A 19486-nucleotide genomic window follows, 5' to 3' on the forward strand; every position below is an offset into this window, starting at 1 on the left:
TAAAAATTTTTAAAGTGTTCTTCACTGGTGCACTTTATGCCCCTTCCCTGCCCTTTGCTGCATTCTCCATGTATGTTGTGAGAGCAGTGTGTCTAACTAACATGCTGAGGCACTGAAGGAAGTTGTAGCAATGTACCTTGGTCAAGATACTTAGCTTGAAGATGACCCATTTTACTCTTAATATGTATCTTTGTCTCTCCTAGTGCAAATAATTAGTATAATAAAACTTCTTCAGGTTAAAGTTACTTTTCTCTCTTAGAAAGAACAGTTTGTTTTTCCTGAAGAGTTACTTGTAGTTATGCAGCTCTAAATCAGCCTCAGATAATGGACAAGAAGATCAAGTGGTTGATTTTACAGTATTTCTCTTGCTCGTGTTCCTGTAACTTTGTCGCCTCACCTGACTCAAGATTCTCAGTCTCTGGTATGCTTCTTTCTTACACTGTTAAACAAGTGGGAGAGCAAAGTAAGAGCCCATGCTTTCAAAGAATTAGGTCAAACTCATATACCACATGAATCAGGAAGTGACTAAAAAATGAACATACCCTGCTGTTTTATTTATAGAAAGGAAACATTAGCATTCTCTGCAGTTCTGAACACTCCAAACCCCAAGAAAGCTAGGAAATGGTTTGATATGCAGATCATTAGTACTACAGTTGGAAAGTGGAGCTAATTGATTGTTAATGAGGAAAAGCAGTTCACTCAAGTATCACATTTCAGATTACTTCAGTGCTGTAAAAGTACACAGTATACAAAATAAACCCCAGTGAACAGTACTGGGGAGCATTCAGATTGGTTTGGATCTGTCTTCTCTGAATCTTAAGTGCTTGGATAATAAATGAGGACAGACGCATCCTGGCTGCCTCACAAAAATAACTGCTGTCATGTCAGATCCATCAGCAATAAGTGTTTGGGCAGCCATAACCATCATAGTTTAGAACTGCCCAACAAATCAGTAACCTCATCTTAAATACAAATGAAATTGCAGGGACCTGCAGTATTGTTCCTTTGCAAGGTAAAGGAAGGGTAGATGAGAAGTTCACATTACCATCCTTCCCTCTGCTTATACTCCAGGGTCTCTGTTTATCTATTTCTGTTTTATTCAGTGCAGCTGAGACTAGTTATCTTCCCTGTGATTTTTGAGGTCAGATGTTAAGTTGGATGTGTATTACAAATAATTACCTCAGATATTTTTTCAGATTTAAGGAAAAACAGATTGCCAAGGAAAAAACCATCTGTTCTATTACAGATGTTAGTAAATGAAATGGGCACGGAACACTAGTCAGATATGGTGCTGCCTTAGTATTTTTAAGACATATACAGAAATTGCAGGAGAGTTTCAATTATGATTTTTGAAGTTCTTAGTATTGCTACTTTGCACAGTTCTTAAATGTAATACAGGTGCTCTCTTGGGAAAAAGAGGAGCCATAATGATTTCCAAAAAAAAAAAAGAGCTGCTGGGTTAAACATCTTTCCTTGAGATGGTAGGTGGAAAGGTAACTTCATAGAAAAACTCCTGTGTCACCTGAGAAGACAGAAGTCTTCAAGCTCATCTCTCCAAGCTCATCTGGCTGTTCTTTTAAGGACAAAATTACACTGGTAGTTTTAGACATGCTCTTTAAGCCAGTGAAAGAAATACAGTCTGCATCTGTTTAGTGAGTTTGAAAAAGGTAAGTAAATTATAGCAGTGGCTCCACAAAGAGTATTTTATGTTTCTTGCTTTCTTCCCTGCCTTCCCCCCCAATCTAATTGTAAACATGATTTTGTAAGACATAGTTTTAATGTAATGATGGCCAAATATAACCAACATGTTCTGATGGAAATAAAACTGGTACTTTGGACAGAAATGTGTTTTCATGTGCAGTCCTCACCATAAGAGTGCAACTTACTGGGCTGTAATGGCATGCTGCCACTACTGTCTTTGGAAATAACATGACAGTAACTGCAAAACTCTTTTCCAAGCATCAGACAAAATTACCTGCACCTAGTGATCAGTTTTCTCCGAAGTTCAGAAGCCGGGGCAAGTGGAAGAGCCTTCTTGGATAGGTGATTTAAGTGAAAGAATATTTTAAAAAAATGAGAATACTATCAGCTCATGAAAAGGCATTGAGTTCCTGTTTGCATCAGGAATAGCGGCTTCCATTCACAGACATGCTTTTTATCAGGCATACTGCTGCCACCATCAGCATCATCTTTTTCACAAGCAGAGCTGACAGAAGAAAGAAAGCTATTAAACTACAAAGTTCTTTTTTTTTTATAGGCCCCACATATATAAATTTCATTTCCCAGACAGTTGAAGTCTGTCATTTCTTTCACAAATGGAATACACTAAGTAGGGATAAGCTGGATATCAGATATAGTCGGCATGATCCAATTCGACTCTTTCCCACATAACCAAGTGCCCATTTGTATAAAGGAGTCCCTCATAGACATTATTAAAAGTTACGGTTTTCACTTTTAAGAAATTGTACAGAGGGAATTCAAAAGGAAATGTTTATATTTGAAGTACTACTAATTCTAGGAAATCATGGCAGTTGAGAACTAGTTGAATAAAGCACATTTTTCATTGTAAAATTCTGGTTCAGTTTGTTGCATTGGACATCTAAGTTCATCCCTCCTAAAATATATATTGGTATTGAAGACTGATCATAATAATTAACACCGGTCTGAAAAGTTTCATTATAATTCATTGCTCAGATGAGTTGTTTTTAAAGCTGTATTTTTTATATGCAAGGAGGGTTCTTCATTTGATGATACAATAATCTAAGATGTCAGTCAGACCTTTCCCATGTATAATATAGCATCTGTCTTTCTGCATTTATGGGTTACCCTACACTGAACTAGATGCATGCAGGCATTGCTACAGACTAGGTATTCCATAGGGAGACATCCCATAGGCAAGGAAGTGATGCTTTTTTGATGAAGTTCTTCCCTTGCTTGTAGAGAATGCCCATCATTCACTCATGTTCCTTTTCTTATATCTATGCCATTAATGGGGTTTGGGAGGAGTGGTTAGCTATACCTTGTGCTAGTAGGTTGTTATGATCAGCTGAAGAAGTGAAAGAGTAGAAAGTGTACTGAAGCTCAGAGTAACATGAAGGTCTCCTACTTTCATAGCACATTCTGGAGCAATATGTTCAGATTAATATAATGCCACTATCACCATTTTCAGTAAAGAAAGTCGCATGAACCTGGTATGAAGCGGTATTGGCAGTAGATAAATGGCCAGCCTCGAATTTACTACCATTTGTATCTTCTAGCAGTCAGTCCTAACAGTTTCTAGAAAATCAAAACAGAGTGCCTCAACACATCTGTGTTCCTGAATGATGAGTAAGAAACTGGGGAGTCAGTATTTTAGTATTGGTAATACAGAAGGCTCCAAAGACTGATCTCTTTGCATGATACACCAAGAAGTGACAGTTTCATGGCTCTGGGTGTGCAGAAGCTCATTTTTGCATTCCTTTTAACTACTTCTCTGTCTTGTGGTCAGGTAGGCGCCTATGTGTCTCACTACCTGTTCCTCTGATTTCATAAGACTTGTGCCATGTTTGGGAAGAAGGAACAAATTTGACCAAAGGTTAATATTTAAAGAAAGAAGTTTTTACCCCCAAGTGATTGAACAGAAATTTATCAAAAGCAGACTAAGAAAATGGAATTTTAGAAAAGTGTGTACTGTTAAGAAATACTCTGTTCAGGTGCTTCATTTATGTCAGGCCAGTTGGGTATACCTTGTTGATTGTTAATAACATTAATAATTTAACTAAAGGTAGTCTGTAATGAAAGTCTTTTCTAATAGATGCTGTGTGAATTTAATTCTATTTTTAATTTGATGGTTATGTTGATGATCTATAGCTCCAAGAGTGTATTTCAATAGCGCAGGATTTCTAAGAAGGATTCTTTTGCCATATTTCTTTTTCTGGAGTCATAGCATCTTTGTTGAAAGTTAATTAATTTGTTGCCTGGAAAGCTCTGTTGGCCAAGTGCCACCCAGAGGTTTCTTAGTGTATTTTCTGCTGATTTTTAGTCATCTTCATTCCAACATTCCAAGACAAAGCAGAGCTCTAATAGAAAGGCTCCAAGTCACTGTGTGAGTGGATACAGAGAGGGAGTATGCATGCAGCATGGCCCTGGGAATAGCAAAACCCATGTTCTGCTTGAATTATCATTGGCTGTTGTGTGCCTATACTGTACTGTTACAGCAACATCACCTATTCTCTCAAGGGTCAGTGCTACAATTTATTCCTTATCCAGGTACAATACCAAATAAGGACTGAGTGCTCTGTATTTATCTTGCAAGAATATTGTTAAATTTTCTTTAAAAGCTTTAGAAAGTAAGTAAAATGCTTTCAGAAGTCTGTGGGAGAAACATAAGTTATGTAATTGTGCAGTATTCTGAGATGTGAATAAACAGAACTGATCCTAATTCTCCACGGTACTGTGTTCTTTCAGGTCCAACATGATTTCTGCAAAGGTGACATCAAGTTTTGAGAGATGTCTGATGCTGTAGAAAAGTAATGGGCTGTTTCTCTCCTCTTTTGGGCAGTTTTGGTATGAATCATGATGGAATTGGAAATTCCTGTGGGACCAAGGGTCATGAAGCAGCAAAGCTAATGGCAGCTCATATTACAGCAAACACCAACCCTTTCTCTTGGTCAGCCTGCAGTCGGGATTACATCACCAGTTTTTTAGAGTAAGTAATCTCTCAAGAAAAATAACGAGTTTTCAAAAACTTGACACCTTTCAGGATAAATAGTAGGGATACAGTGACCTGTTCTGATGGTTTAAATTTTTAGAACGAACAGACAGAAATATAGCAAGTCACTTAAGATTTTTATTGTGTAGAGCACTTTGTGTAATGGCAAAAGCTGTTTCTGCTCCATTTCCCACCTTACAGTTCTCATTTTTAATCTGTTCAAAACATTATGAAGTGCTGATCATATCTTGTTATTTTATTACTCTGAGGGTGAGAAATAGAGAAGGGTGGAATTTGTCTATGAATGATGGGAATTATTTTTTTTAAATAAGTGCATAATGTGAGGGAATCTAATGAAGGGAACAAGGCTGTAGCCCTGTTGCTTGTATATTTCATTCTCCAGATTTTTTTCATGCGGTCTTGTGGGTTTTTATCTATCAATATTCTTTGGTACCATTGGTGAGAATATAAAGATTATAGGAGAGGATGGCATAGATCTTTATATGAATAGCTTAAAATTGTGCTAACCTATACTTCTGTGGTGATTTTTATCCAGAAGTAGATTGCTACCTAATATTTTACTTCCGTATGAAAAAATTTAAGCAGTCAAAATATGTTAGTCTCAAAAATGTGCTCGTATCAATGTATACATTGGTATGTATGATGCATAATGAAGCCTTTGTATGCATTTTAAATTGTGGAAGACAAACACAGAACTGTGAGTTCACTGAGAACAGGTTAATAAGAGGATTTTTAAAAATGGTGTAAGACGGGCTTTATGGGAGCAAATGGCAGTTGGTTCATAGGTTCAGTGTCATCAGTGCAATCATTCCTTTAAGAAATAAAGGTTGTTCAATAATTCAGATACTTGCTGTGTTTTAGGAGATGGACTTAAACCAGTCAAGTGGTCTAACCATGAGACTACTAAGAACCAAAAGAGCTTCTCCTCTTTCAGGGATCTAACCTCAGAATAAGGTGCTGTATTCTGAATCTTACCTGAAGGGACCCATCCAGACCGATAAACTTTCTTTAGGTTGGTTCAAATGCAGCTTCCCACACAATGTAGAGGATCACTGAATTGGTCTGAAGAGGTGTCTGGGCTCCCTATAGAGTCAGTGGGCAGAGACAGATGTTTAGTATTGGTGCTGTTCAGAGGGAAAAACTTCTCTTCAGTTACTGTATGAGGTTAAGGCATTCAGTATCACCCCACTGAAGTGTGCACCTACCCAATTTTATGTACTCGAATGTTTAAGATGAGTGTCTAAACTAAAAAACAGTACCTAAGTCATACAGGTTTCTCACAATATAAATTGAGTTTCTCAGGAGAGGTATGTATGTATTTGTTTAACACTACCATTATAAAAATATATACAGGCTAGTTTTGTTTTATCATTACCAATCATTTCTGTTAATTCAACACTCTTCCTGTTAGTAGTCTTTCTAGTATGTCATGCAGCCTAGTTTTAACTATGACAGAGAGTACTGTTTTCGCATCCCTTCTGAGAGATTATTTCACAGCTTAGTAGTTCTGACTGTAAGCCTACAGTTCAGGTATTTTCTTGTAGCATTTGGGGGTTTGTTTCTTACTGTTGCAGTTCTGCTATTCTCTGTGTCATTTACTTGTATTTGTTGCTCTCCTCTGAACTCCATTTTGATCCCATAATTGTCCTGACAATAAGTTGTCTATTGATGAAGACATAATTCAACAGATAGCTAAGAAGTAGTTTCTTATTTATGGGTTTAGAGAAAGAAATGTGGTAAAATTGTGTGGCTTGTGTTATACTGCAAATGTAAGAAGAGCTGAACATCCGTTTATAATGTTCCCACAGTTTTAAATTTCAGTCTGAATAAACTTTCTTGTTTCTTTACTTGATGCGTATACAGTGATCTTTCAAATTTTTATTGCCAGTTAAAAACATGTTTAGCTTGTGCCTCCTCTGCTTTATGCTTAATTTTAAAAATTATTTTATTATTTACTGTTAGCATCTCCATTATTCTCCATTCCCTAGGTTTGATTCACTGTTTAAGTTTTGTTTTTCACTCTGTGAGGTGCCAGTGAAATTGTAGTTACACTAGCATAAAGCCAGAAGAGTACTCTGGTGAATCTGTTCCCATAGTTCTAATCTCTTCAGGTTTTTTAAGATACATCTTTATCATTGCCAGTGTTTGCAGCTCTACTTGAATCACTAAGGTCTGTGAATTTCCTAAAAAAATCATTACTGAAGATGCTAAGTGATATCTGAGCTAGAGTAAAAAAAAATCTACACATAGTAGCTTCAATAATAAATTATCTTTTATAATATTTAGCTGTATTTTTGTAACCTGGAATGTAGATCCTATTTTTTTCAAAGCCACCTTAGATAAACATTATTTTATGCATTGCAATTATGAATAGGTTTTCCAACTGTATAAGATACTGTGTTAAATAACACACTAAGAGCCAAAGATAACTTCTCCTTCATCTGCTAATTTTGCAATCTGTTTTTTAAAAATGTCAGATTTCTCAAATGTGATCTGGTCAATATAAATCTATTCTTATTGTTTGTGGTTCTACTATCCTATAAATGAATTGATACTTTTTTTCTTAAAATAGTTGTTTTATTATTTCATGAAGTAGAATAGCCCGTAAAACTATAGTTTTTTTCTAGTTTTCTCCCCAGCTTTTCATGTCATCTCAGTGGCAGCAGGAAGCTGTTAAGATTACACAGGTATCTGCAGGACAGCTGTCAGAAGCCTAGATCACTTCTTTTTACCCATTTACACCTTTCCTTAAGGCAGAACAGGTTTAAGAGCAGCTACTTTTCTGTTGCAGGTGACGATCAGTGAGCAAGAAACAAAGAAAAAATAGTGGGTTTCATGTAGTAGCAGTTCCCTGACTGCTTCTGTAAGAGCAGAACAGTCTGCATCCAGACAGAAAAAATTATTCCATGCTTCTTCACATAGCAACAGAGGAGGAAAATGCTGATTTAGAGCTTTAGAGGCAAAGCCTCAAGATGTTGCATCTGTGTCTCCAGACAGATTAGACTCTGCCCCCTTTCTTTCCATTTTCCCTCAAGAATGGGAAAACAGCTGGGACAAGACCCATTAGACTACAAACAAGGAAGACAAGTGTTTTTTTCTGTGCTCAATGAGTATGGCTAGTTTAGGATTCATTTAGCTATGTCTAACAAGAAAGCTAGAACATGATGGAATGAAATGGAGATACCCAAGCAGAAACCTGAGGCTGTGAGTCTGTATGACATACCATGACACCTTTTAGGGTAATTGGCTTGGATCTGGGTACAAGTTTGGGCAGGTCTGTCATGGCACCAGGATAATGCAGCTGGAATGAATTTTTCTATAAGCTCATTACGTGTTCACAGTATTATATGGTAAGGTAGGTTAATGTGGATTTACCTGTTTACCAGCTTGGGTTACCACTTGCTAGTGCAGTTTTGCACTGTGTGCCATTTTGTAGCGTAGATACCTCGCTGTCCTTTATCATCAGGTAGAAGCATTTTGAGACAGAAGTCATCCTGGTGACGCTCAAAGTAGAGCCTCGCCTTCATCCTTCTCTTACTCAAGACTTTCTTAAAACTACACCCAGAAACAAATTTTCCAGACTGAAGCTACTGAGGAATAGCCACTAAGTATCACTTAAAAGGTATCAATTCAGTCAGGCACTAGTTGGGAAAGCAATTTATTTTGTGGGATGGCTGGATAGCTGGATGGAGGATAACGGCTTAAAGGATGACAATAAGACACAGCAAACCTATGTGTTGCTAATAGATCTATCAAAACTCAAGAAGGATGGCCAGCCAGCACAGGCTCTGAAATGGCAGAAGAAAATAATATTTTTCTGGGAAAAACATTCCTTCTAGCACATGACAGCTGTTGTCTGTCAAGCTTTATGTTAGAGTGAAAGATTGGCTGAATTCAGTTTATCAACTGGATTGTTCGTAAGTGCTTTACAGTGGCTTTAAATTTCACTAAACATTTATGGAACTAAATGCAGAAATACTCATTGAGAATTGAAGGGTTGGAGGGCAGTGTTGGAGAGCAGAGATTGCTGTGGGAGGAGTAGAAACCCTTAATATCTGTTTATAGGAGAAATGAATCAAGCCTAAAAATATTATTGACTGAAAACCAATTAGTATAAATTTCATACTATGTAGCATATGTGTGTGTGTATATTTATATAAAATGCATATATAACATGCAAGTTTCATTATATCCAACATATATTTATACATTGTGCCTAGAGAGCCATGCAGATACCTAGATATAAAGAAAAGAAATTTCTGCTTAGAATTCTTTATTCAGTTACTTTTATGTTTTGTAATAAAAAAAATCTGGGTGATTTCTGGAATCATAGTTCATTAATCTTGTCAGTATCAGATAGGAGAAGGTGTTAGAAGAAGCCAGATGGTCAACTCTGTCTTTCAAAGGCAGAGTTGTCTTTGGAAGATGAGTGGAGAAGAACCAAGAGTCTTTAAACTATTTGAATAAGGAATATCTCTCACAGGAAATTCTTGGAGAGTCTAGGTTTGCCACACAGCAGGATTTATATCTGAGACTACACCTTTCTGACTCTGGAATGGAGCCAAAGCTACCTTGGTCCAAGCAAACCCATGTAGACAGTATAAAAATTCATCCAGTGTTTGGCCCCAGACATCATCTACCCAAGAACCTTGGACATACAAGTGGATATGCAAGATAAATACAGGATACATCTATATATGCCTCCTATACTACCTATGGCAGATTGGCCAGTCCCCTGGTACTCCAGAAATCTAAATGAACTTTTTAAAAAAGTACAAGCCAAGGCTAATTTTGAAAGATAAGGTCACATCAATCATACAAAAAATTCATCTCTCTCTACGAATCAGTGGAGAAAATTTACATTCGGTATCGTCTGTTGACCTACACATTGGATTATAATTTGCTTCTTTTTTCTGTAAAGTTTACTAGGATATTTTTTTTTTTTTTTAGCTAACAGATAATTGAATAAAAAGCATATATCCCCAATTACTGCAGATTTCTGAAGTTTTGAAAGTCTTACATTTTGCTTAAAAGGCTACCCAGTTAAAAAAACCCAACAGTTTCTGTAGTCATGGCCAGCAATATGTTTTTGAGCATTGACTCTGCAAGTATTACTCTTTGTCTACCTCTTGGCTTATTTAAATTTAAAGAAATTTTAAAAGGCAGAATCAGCAGCAGGTTCCCATTAACTTATTTGTAGCTTCTTTGAGGAAATAAATATAAAACAATAAACTGGCCCATTATTTTATAGCTTAGTATCTCCCAAACTCTGAAGGCCAGATACCAATGGATTTAAGCAGGTGGATGAGTTTGATAGATGGACCAATAGATTTTTCCTAATATGGCTGCTGGATAATTATTCAAATGAATAAAAGAATACTTTGGAACACAGACCATATTGTGGAGGAAAGTATACATTAAAGACAGCGAATTGTCTACTACCAAACAAAAGAAAAAATTAGTATTATGAAAATTTTGTGCAAAATTAGAGAGTCTTTGCTATGAAATAGATAATAAGACATAGATCCAGCCTTTCATACAAGATTGGAAAGAAGTAGAAATTACCATGACAGTGAGTGGTAAATCTACATCAATATCTGCATTTCCCTAACATTCAAGAATGTTTTCATTTAGTAATACTATTCTGGTTCATTTTAATTTTAAACATATCACTCCAAATCACACTTCCATTACTTATGCCCTGATTCTGCAAATATTTATGTTATTATCTGTAGACTATTAAGCAATCTGCAGAGTTTATTCATTAATGTCAGGTTAAGCAGCTTTTGTAACCTGTACAGAAATATATCTTGGTGCTCTCTAAAAATCAGTCTTTACTCAGCAAAAGTATGTAATAAATACGAAGTAAGGATTCTTTTAGGAGCCAAATTTTATATATAGGCATGTAAATAATTTGTGGTTTTATATGTGTGTGTATATATATATATATGTATAAAATGCACTGTGTTTAATTAATTTTAGTATTTTTTCCATCTTTTTATGGCTAATTTGGTAACAGAATTAAATAAAATATTATGTATACTATCAACATATTTATGTATATGATTGTTTAGCTATAACATATAATTACAAATATTTATAATACATTTAATTTATGATTGTTAATCATAGCTTGCATTATAGTCCACATCATTATGATGAAGGAGCCAATTCTGTAACATTCAAACCCTATTTTCAGTACCAGTGTTCTGGGATATTTTCTTCAACCATTGAAAGAGTTGTGTTGTACTGTGTATGTTGCTGAGATATTTGGGAATATATACTTTAATAGGAGCATAAACCCTGAAAGGTCTACATGCGTGGTTTTTGCTCTTTCTCTTTATTGGCCTTGGATACAACAGTGATGTCTGTACAGAGGTGATGATCCTCAGTTTTGGTTGTTCAGTCTGGGAAGATTCTAACATTGAATCCCTGGTTGCTGTTACTTTGATCAAGCAGTTAGTGGTGATAGCATGTCTGAGATCTTAAGGTTTGAGAGAATGCTCTAGTATGCTTGATACCCTTCCAAGCAGACGATTAATTTGCTATCCTGTGATATTAAATGTTTAAATTTTATTGTAGAGTGTTTTACAAAGATCTCTTGAGACACTACATGGGAATACTGGGATGAAATGACATCAAACTTAGCAATTTTATAATTGAAACCAGTCCCACTATGTCCCATAAAACATCATGAAATTAACCTAAAATTAGGAAAATGAGGAAGTCTTTGTATACTAGTAGTATCTTGTGGGGTAAATAGAATGTAAGGATGAGTTTGAGATCATCTTATTTCTGTTGCAGACACTAAAGATTTATCCACTCCCTATTCAAAAATGTAAGTGCTCTGCAGGGATATCCTGCAGGTTTTTTGACTTTGTATGTGCTTCCTATATAAGGTAAGATCACAAAGCACAAAAGCGGTTGTGAGTAGAAATCTTCTCAAATTGCAGAGATGAAGGTATTTGGGCATTCTTTTCCCTCCTATTATCTTTTGTACATCTACACAAAGGCCTTTTTCACTTTTGTAGGCCTGATTGATAATAACTATTACTTCTGTGATTGTAAAATGCTCCGATACCATTCACCCTCTTGGTTCATTCCACTAGATTTAGCAGATTTTTTTTCCTCGAGTATCTGGGTTTTGCTTTGCTGGAGCAAAGAGAAAGGGAGAAGAACAAAGACATAGACTCAAGAGTATTACAGCATTCCTGAGTCCAGTAGAAGTTGTCTGGAAAGGTTATATGGTCGTTGGCCTGTCTTCATCCTTTACGCAGCTTTTGTGAAACCTTTCATTACCAACGGAAAGTCCCTGGTTCTATTAATGTGTTTTATAACACATGCTATTGCTTTTCCAAAATACTTCAATTCACACAATACAGTATCAGGTTCTCACACTAAGTGTGTAAAATGTGTCAGTTGTCTTCAACTACTTGAGAGAAATAATAGAACTGAAGCAGAAGAAAAGAGAGAAACAAATCTTCAGTCTGCGAGGTGGTGATGTAGTGTAGCTAGTAAGTGGATGACTGCTTAGTAGTCATTTTCTTGCTTTTTTTACTGCTACAACATGTCATGGTTTAACCCCAGCTGGCAACTAAGCACCACGCAGCTGCTCGCTCACTTCCCCCCACCCAGTGGGATGGGGGAGAGAATCAGAAAGAAAAAGGTAAGGCTCGTGGGTTGAGATAAGAACAGTTTAATAGGGCAGAAAGGAAGACAATAATAATGATGATAATAACAGTAATAAAATGACAATAATACTAATAAAAGGATTGGAATATACAAAACAAGTGATGCACAGTGCAGTTGCTCACCGCTCGCCGACCGATGCCCCGTTAGTTCCCAGGCAACGATCCCTCCCCAGGCCAACTCCCCCCAGTTAATATACTGGACATGACGTCACATGGTACGGAATATTCCTTTGGCCCCTGGCTGTGTCCCCTTGCAACTTCTTGTGCCCCTCCATCCTTCTTGTTGGCTGGGCATGAGAGGCTGAAAAATCCTTGACTTAGTATAAACACTAATTAGCAACAACTGAAAACATCAGTGTGTTAACAACATTCTTCTCATACTAAATCCAAAACATAACATTATAGTAGCTACTAGGAAGAAAATTAACTCCCCCAGCCAAAACCAGGACAAACAATATTTCACTATGGTGAAAATCCTGTCATTAGAACAGAGGAGACATATTTTTGTATTTACTATGAGGTTTTTGATTTACATTTCTGCAGTTATATGTCATGTAGAGTAGGTATAGACTTTAATTTACAAGTTCGATGAATTTAAATATTTAGATCTGATTCTGTAATTTAATCCAGCTCAAACTGATGTCAAATGCTGAACTTCCCACCGGTTGTTTAAGCAACGTTCCTATCTGAAGTTTGATCCAGACAATGCAGAAAAATCAGATTGTATTTGAGTTATTTTCATATTGGTATTATTAACAGGTACTTCTCATACACGCAAAATACAACACTGAAATATTTCAAAAGAACCTATGATAGTTTCCCAGCTGCTGCTATTAGAAGATATATATGCTTGCAATAATTAAACCTGGAATAAGGGGGCAAGTATATTATTTTTTATGCCAGAATCACACAGTTGATATTTTAAAGGTAGATTTCAGCTGGGATGTGGGGGTAGGGTGTGTGTGCAGGTGAATCACACTAAATTCATTGGGATTAGTAACCAAATATAATTTTTTTTTCTGTACTTACTTAGTTATTGCCTTAGTTGCTGTTTGCCTGCTTCTGAAATGGTTGGCAGTTGTTTGTTTCCTTGTTTTCCAAAGGCTTTATTACAGTATTTCAAAGAATTGAATAAAATAGGGTTAAAATGAGAACATAAAATGTGTAGTTAAAAGAGGCTTTTTACTCTTTTTTTTTGTCTGCAGATGAAAAGTTTAGAAATTTGGAGATCTCCAAAAAACAGTGTAGAACATTCACTTGGGAAATTATGTTCCTTTGGCAAGGTGCATGGAAAAGATTTAGAAAAAAACCCATAAGTGCTGGCAAAATTTGTAGGAATGTTGGAAAAAAATTTAAAGTGTTGGCATAAGAATTCTTTAAAAATCCTCACTTATTCACATGTGAAATGAAAGTAAAAAAGCATCTGTCCTCTTATGCACACTGACTAAATAAAACTGAATAATTATATTTAGCAAAGTGCAAAGTTTTCTAAACAGAACTCTGTCTGCTTTTGGCATTCTTTGTTATTTATTCCACTACACTAAAATACTGTGGTTGAATATGGGCATATTTTAGAAAAAAACCCCACCAACCACCGAAGAAAACACTGAATATAAAAGAAGAAATTATTAAAGTTTTCAAAGATGATGATCTTATTTCTAACATGAACAGTTTAAGACTAAATATTATTAATGCAATAGAAATGATCTTGAATCCATACAAATTTTTTCACTCACCGTAGTATAGGTAAATTTGAAGATCCTGCAGAATTTTTAGCATTGTAACTATTTTGTTCACTCACATGGAAGAAAAGCATGCATGTTAAGGTCCTAATCCTATAAACGTTTAGTCATATTGAAATTTAAATGTGTTTTACATAAACCAATTGCGCTGCTCATATCTATAAGATTGTACTTAGCTGTTTGAAGGATCAGAAGGGTCATCAAGAATTGTAAGCTGAATTTCTTTTATTTGCTTAATTTGTTTATTTTTCATTCTATGACCAAATGTAGACCAAATGTCTTCAGTGAAAACAAATAGGAACCTTAAAACAAAAATGAAAATCAGTCTTGTGTGGCTCAGAAATTATCGCACTTTAAAAAAGGATAGTATATGAAATCTATTTAACAATCTAAAATAAGCATTTTTGTTAATAATAATGATGAAAAATTATTTTAGTCACTTAATTCCCTCTAATTATTTTTTCTTTTTACTATGGGTGTACCATCTTACTGTTTGTTTATTGCAATCATATTTGTTTCACACCCAGTGCTGTTAAAATTAAGAACTAGATACATGATATCATTACTGTGATTTACAGCCAGTAGAATTCCTAATTGATTTGGTCCTTTATGTTGAACAGTTCGGGCCGTGGTACTTGCCTTGATAATGAGCCTCCCAAGCGTGACTTTCTTTATCCAGCTGTGGCCCCAGGTCAGGTGTATGATGCTGATGAACAGTGTCGCTTCCAGTATGGAGCAACATCCCGCCAATGTAAATATGGGGTAAGAAGTCTTAATCCTTATGCTGAGTGTTCTGCTTAGTCATTTGTATATATTCCTTTATAACATAAATCTTTAGTTAGATGCAGTAGTGGGTTACAGATTTCCCATAGCATGTCTGGTGCCATCATACATAAGCAAAGGGTACATTTTAGTCCTTATGCTGCATCTTTTGCCTGAGTCATTTGTACTCTACACCAAAATATGTGGGTAGCAATGAGCTGGGGAAAACATACTTTAATTTGAGGAAAAAAAGGATCCCAGTCCTTGTAAAGTGTACTACAGAATTTTCCCTGATTTCAGTTAAATGAGATCAGGTTCATGTTGTATTGATCTTGAAACATGAAATCTATTGTGTTGGCTTTAACTTTTCAATTTAAAGCTTTATTTTGAAATTAATTTTGTACTTGTATTGATTTGTCAGGTCTGGTTTTCTTTTTTTTTTTCCTGACATTGAGTTTATTCTTTCTCACATTGTTCAGATCTCTTTCTAGAAAGATGATACATGGTTATGGGAACAGAGGAACATGAAGCTAGGTAGCTGAATAGAATGCTGAATAGCTAAGCAGTAGCAAAGCTTTCGCTGCAAGTACCAGTGTGCAATAATTAAGGTAAATAAACTTACAGTAGCAATAAAAACCTGCAGATTTAGGCCATTATTCAATAATATTTGCTTAAAATCTTGCAGCCCAAAGTATGTAGTAAAAGGATGCATTCTGCTGTGCTTGTTACCAAATAATCAGCTGAGACTAAATTAAATAAACCTGAAAAACATACCTAGTGGTTTAAAAGTAAATAGTTTTAATAATATTTTAATTTTTAGATTATTCAAATAAAACAGTGTAATCATTGGATTTATACTCCATTTACTTCTTTAAAGGCTAGCTACAAAAAAAGTCCATTTTTAATATCCCTGGGGGTGATAAATACAATATTATTCATGGGATGCCTCTTTGGTAGATCGCATTGTGCAAAGGATTTAAAAGCTGTATGTAGCTGGCTGACTAGCTCACTGAGTCTTCTACTCTTGATCCCTCATCAAACCTCTTTTGGCCTTTATTGTTCCTCTTTAAGTTCTCACTTCCCACCACTGTTCTTTAAGCGCCCTGTTTCCTGTCACTACATCTAAGTCATACCTTTTTTTTTTCCTTACAAATTCTCACCACATGCATGCTTTTATTTTCAGACTAAGGAAATCTGCAGGTATTTAATCCATGATTTATAGCACAGCCTCTGGAGATATACTGCATTTTAAATTAAACTGGAAAGTTAATAATGTGCAAAACCTGGCTTTTCCACATGTATGTTATTTTTTTTTCAAACACTGTTAAACTATGTAATCATTGTTATGATGATCACGCTGCACAGTACACCTTCTTTCTTAAGCCAGTTTCTAAACCACAAACAATTGGATGTAATGAAGATGTGTAGGTAATCTTGGCTTTCTGCCTTGTGCTTTTTGTTTTGAAGTTTTTGTTGGGATTCCTTTACAGTTACAAAAGAGGTTGATGCTTAATTGAGGCAGTAGTTAAAGGAAGTTATGTCTTCATGTGACATTACCTGACATTTAAGTCCTCTGAAGTGGTACATTGTATTGTGTTCCGTCAGTGTGCCATCAATGTGAGCATAACTTGTAAGTGGCTGAGAAAAAAGCCCCTATTTTTAATAACCTATTATGAAAGATTCAGACTGCATTTATTAATATAACAGGCTATTGTAAAAGTTTGGTAATATCCACTTTAAGAAATTATACGCATTTAAAATAGCATCTACATTTAAAAATACTATCTGCCATGGGCATAATGCTCTGAAAAAGCGATCATGATTATGATTGTACAGATTTCAAGTCATAGTTTTGGAGGGGAAAAAAAAGTCTTTGGAAGCGGGTAGTGCAGATGGAGAATATCCACACAAGAAAGACCTATTCATGTATGAAAGGGCTTTTAGAACTGAATAGTGGAACTAGATCTAAATACCAGGAAAAGCTATGTTGAATACTTTTCTCTACTCTTCTATTATCAAAAGTAAACAGTCAGTGCTTTGGATATTCCTATTTGATGTACTATTCACATGAAGTTCATTAGTAGTTCATTGATCTTACTCTAACATACATGTGCAACTATGGATGGTAAAACATAGTAAAAATCCCTGATTAACAGTGAACCTAGTTTGTATGCTAAGTTCTTTCTAGCACTCCTTTTAGGCCTTTTTATATGAAGTTTCTGGTAAAAAAGGGGTAGAACAGGTTTTTCAACATGGGGTTTAGTGACCCAGAAGGAAATAAATTCTAAACCAAAGGGAAATTTCAGAGAAAATTGCTTGACTTTTTTCTCTGCTCATGTTCTTCACTGATTTGTGATGGCGCGACATGACAAGAGAAACAGTTGAACTCTCAAATCAAAGGCCAAAAATTTACAAGCCTCCTTTGGGCTCTGATGTTGCTGTCGAGATAGTTGGTGTTTTTGAAGTAATTTGGAAAAATTTCATGTTCTTTCAGCTTTGGAATTCTGTCACAGTGTCTTACCTTTAGAAAAATTACCTCTTTCAACCATCTATCTTTAATATTAATTTGTGTTTATTGCCTTTTCTCCCATAGTTCCTCATCCATTCCCTCTGTATATTTATTTTAAACTGTTTGTTGCTTTTGATCATAGATCATGTCCTAATCCTGCAGAGAATTTTGCACATTTAAGTACCTGAAGCGTTTCTCTTCTCACTTAGGAACTTGAAGTTAAATACCTGGAGAGGTGTTTGTACAATTAAGGCATCAGACCTAAAGCACTAAAGGGGCTGCAAGTTTCTGCCTTTCTGTATGTGTGTTTACTGACAAGGAGCCAATTTGACCTTAAAAGGAGCTCTTTGGTAGTTGTTTTGAAACTATTGTAAGTACTAGACCTATTTAAGCTGTTTAGTCACTTATGGTTCCAGCAAAAGTATTGTGGCTATTGGTCAGATTTCTCTGTATTGTTCAGCATGTTAAGTCGGACAGGAATTCAAAGAGAGGATTTAGCCCTTTGAGCTAAGTAAATAAAACTACATCTTAGCAAGTAGACAGTGATCCTTCTGATGTTAACTGTGCATTATTCTTTGTACTATACTTTCCACCATTTCTGATATGGGGGCAATTTTAGAGAATTTAAGTGAAGAGATAGATACTGTGAATAAAGAATTGAGAGGCAATGCCTCAAGCTACTTAAAATATGTCATTTTTAAGTTACACTTTCAGATTCAGGAAAATATTAGATTTATGACTTATAGTGAGCCAAATTGTAATGGTGGAAATTTTACCATATAATACTGATGCATAGCTTTTTCCTAAAGGCAATACATGCTTTCAGGTATCTTGCTGGATTCACTGCAGTGGGAGATTTTAAGGTTGTTAGGAACAGTGCTAGTTCCTGTTCATTTATGTAGCTACTGGGTATGCTACATCTTCTAGGGTGATGCAGTGTGAATTCTCTTCTGCTGATTGTCAAGTGTGTCTCAGTTCTTTGCTCTGTTTGTATGCCAGTTCCCCTGATAGTTAAGAACCTTTTTCAATCCTTTTGTTTAGGTGAGTGTAAGGAGAACTTTTTTCATTGACTCCTTGCCTCCTTAACCTTTGAGCATCTGCCTAATAGCAGTTGGCTGTTGTCTGTCTCTGGGTTAGCTCAGGAAAGAATTCCAGTCTTGACTTTGAATTTCTCTGTTTTATGAGTTTAAATAATACCTGGTATATGCTTGACTGTAACTTACAGATTTTGTGGTTCAAAATAATGCTTTGCTTTAGAGCTGGTCCCCACATTTTTAGGACAGAGGTTAAAACCTCAGACATTTTAATAGCAGTTAATACTTTATGCATACGGTGGATACTACTGTGGTGCATTTTATGATCTTTGAAGCTGTTGGCGTGCGTTTCAGAGATAGTGCCTTAGAATTATTTGGGGTTGGTTTTTTTTTTTTTTTGCATTTTATGTTTTTCCACCATCACTGGTGTCAGTAAATAAAGGAGACAAACTCTCCTTTCCTTTGCATACATGGCTTCACTGAAATCAGCAGCACCACTCTCTGTATTTCACACTAGAGTTTAACACATCAGGTAATGTATTTTAGCTGATGACAGGTAGCTCTCTTCTTTGTCGTGGTCTTATGTTTGCAATTAAGTTCTCCAGTTAGTTTGGCAACAAAAATAGCTTTAAACTCAAATACCAGTTTTTATTCGTATTTTGTTAGTATGTTTTGGAAGGCAGAGCTCAAGCTATGAACTTACTGCTTGCAAACAGGCAGAATGAAGAATTCTCAGAATAAGGAGGAGTTCTGCTGCCTTCAGTAAGTCCCATAGTTGTTTCTAGGAAGTTTTTAATGACTTGTGGGGAGTGGCCATAAAGTTAATTACCATTAATGGGAAGTTGCTGGGAAAGTGTGGACTACAGAAGTACAGGACATGCATTTGTCAGACACAATAGTTTAACTGAATTAGTTAGTAATGACCGAAACAAAACAGCATTGGTCAGCTAACTTTCAAAACCAGGAGAGTAAACAAATTGCTACTATACACAATGGTTCTACAATGTTTCTTCTAGGGTGAAATAGCCTGAATTGTA

General features: G+C 35.7%; 1 protein-coding gene across 2 annotated transcripts in view; it reads left to right on the forward strand.

Annotated features, from left to right (window-relative positions):
• The window catches only part of ADAMTS6 (ADAM metallopeptidase with thrombospondin type 1 motif 6), a 159797-nt gene that overhangs the window by 71028 nt on the left and 69283 nt on the right, over positions 1 to 19486 (forward strand). For both annotated transcript variants that reach the window (XM_049795340.1, XM_049795339.1), the window contains 2 exons: positions 4541 to 4687; positions 14765 to 14906. In XM_049795340.1, coding sequence (XP_049651297.1) covers positions 4541 to 4687; positions 14765 to 14906 — 289 coding nt within the window. The remainder of the gene's footprint in view (positions 1 to 4540; positions 4688 to 14764; positions 14907 to 19486) is intronic.

Source organism: Accipiter gentilis, chromosome Z (genome assembly GCF_929443795.1).
Source record: "Accipiter gentilis chromosome Z, bAccGen1.1, whole genome shotgun sequence".
Lineage (NCBI taxonomy): Eukaryota > Metazoa > Chordata > Aves > Accipitriformes > Accipitridae > Astur > Astur gentilis.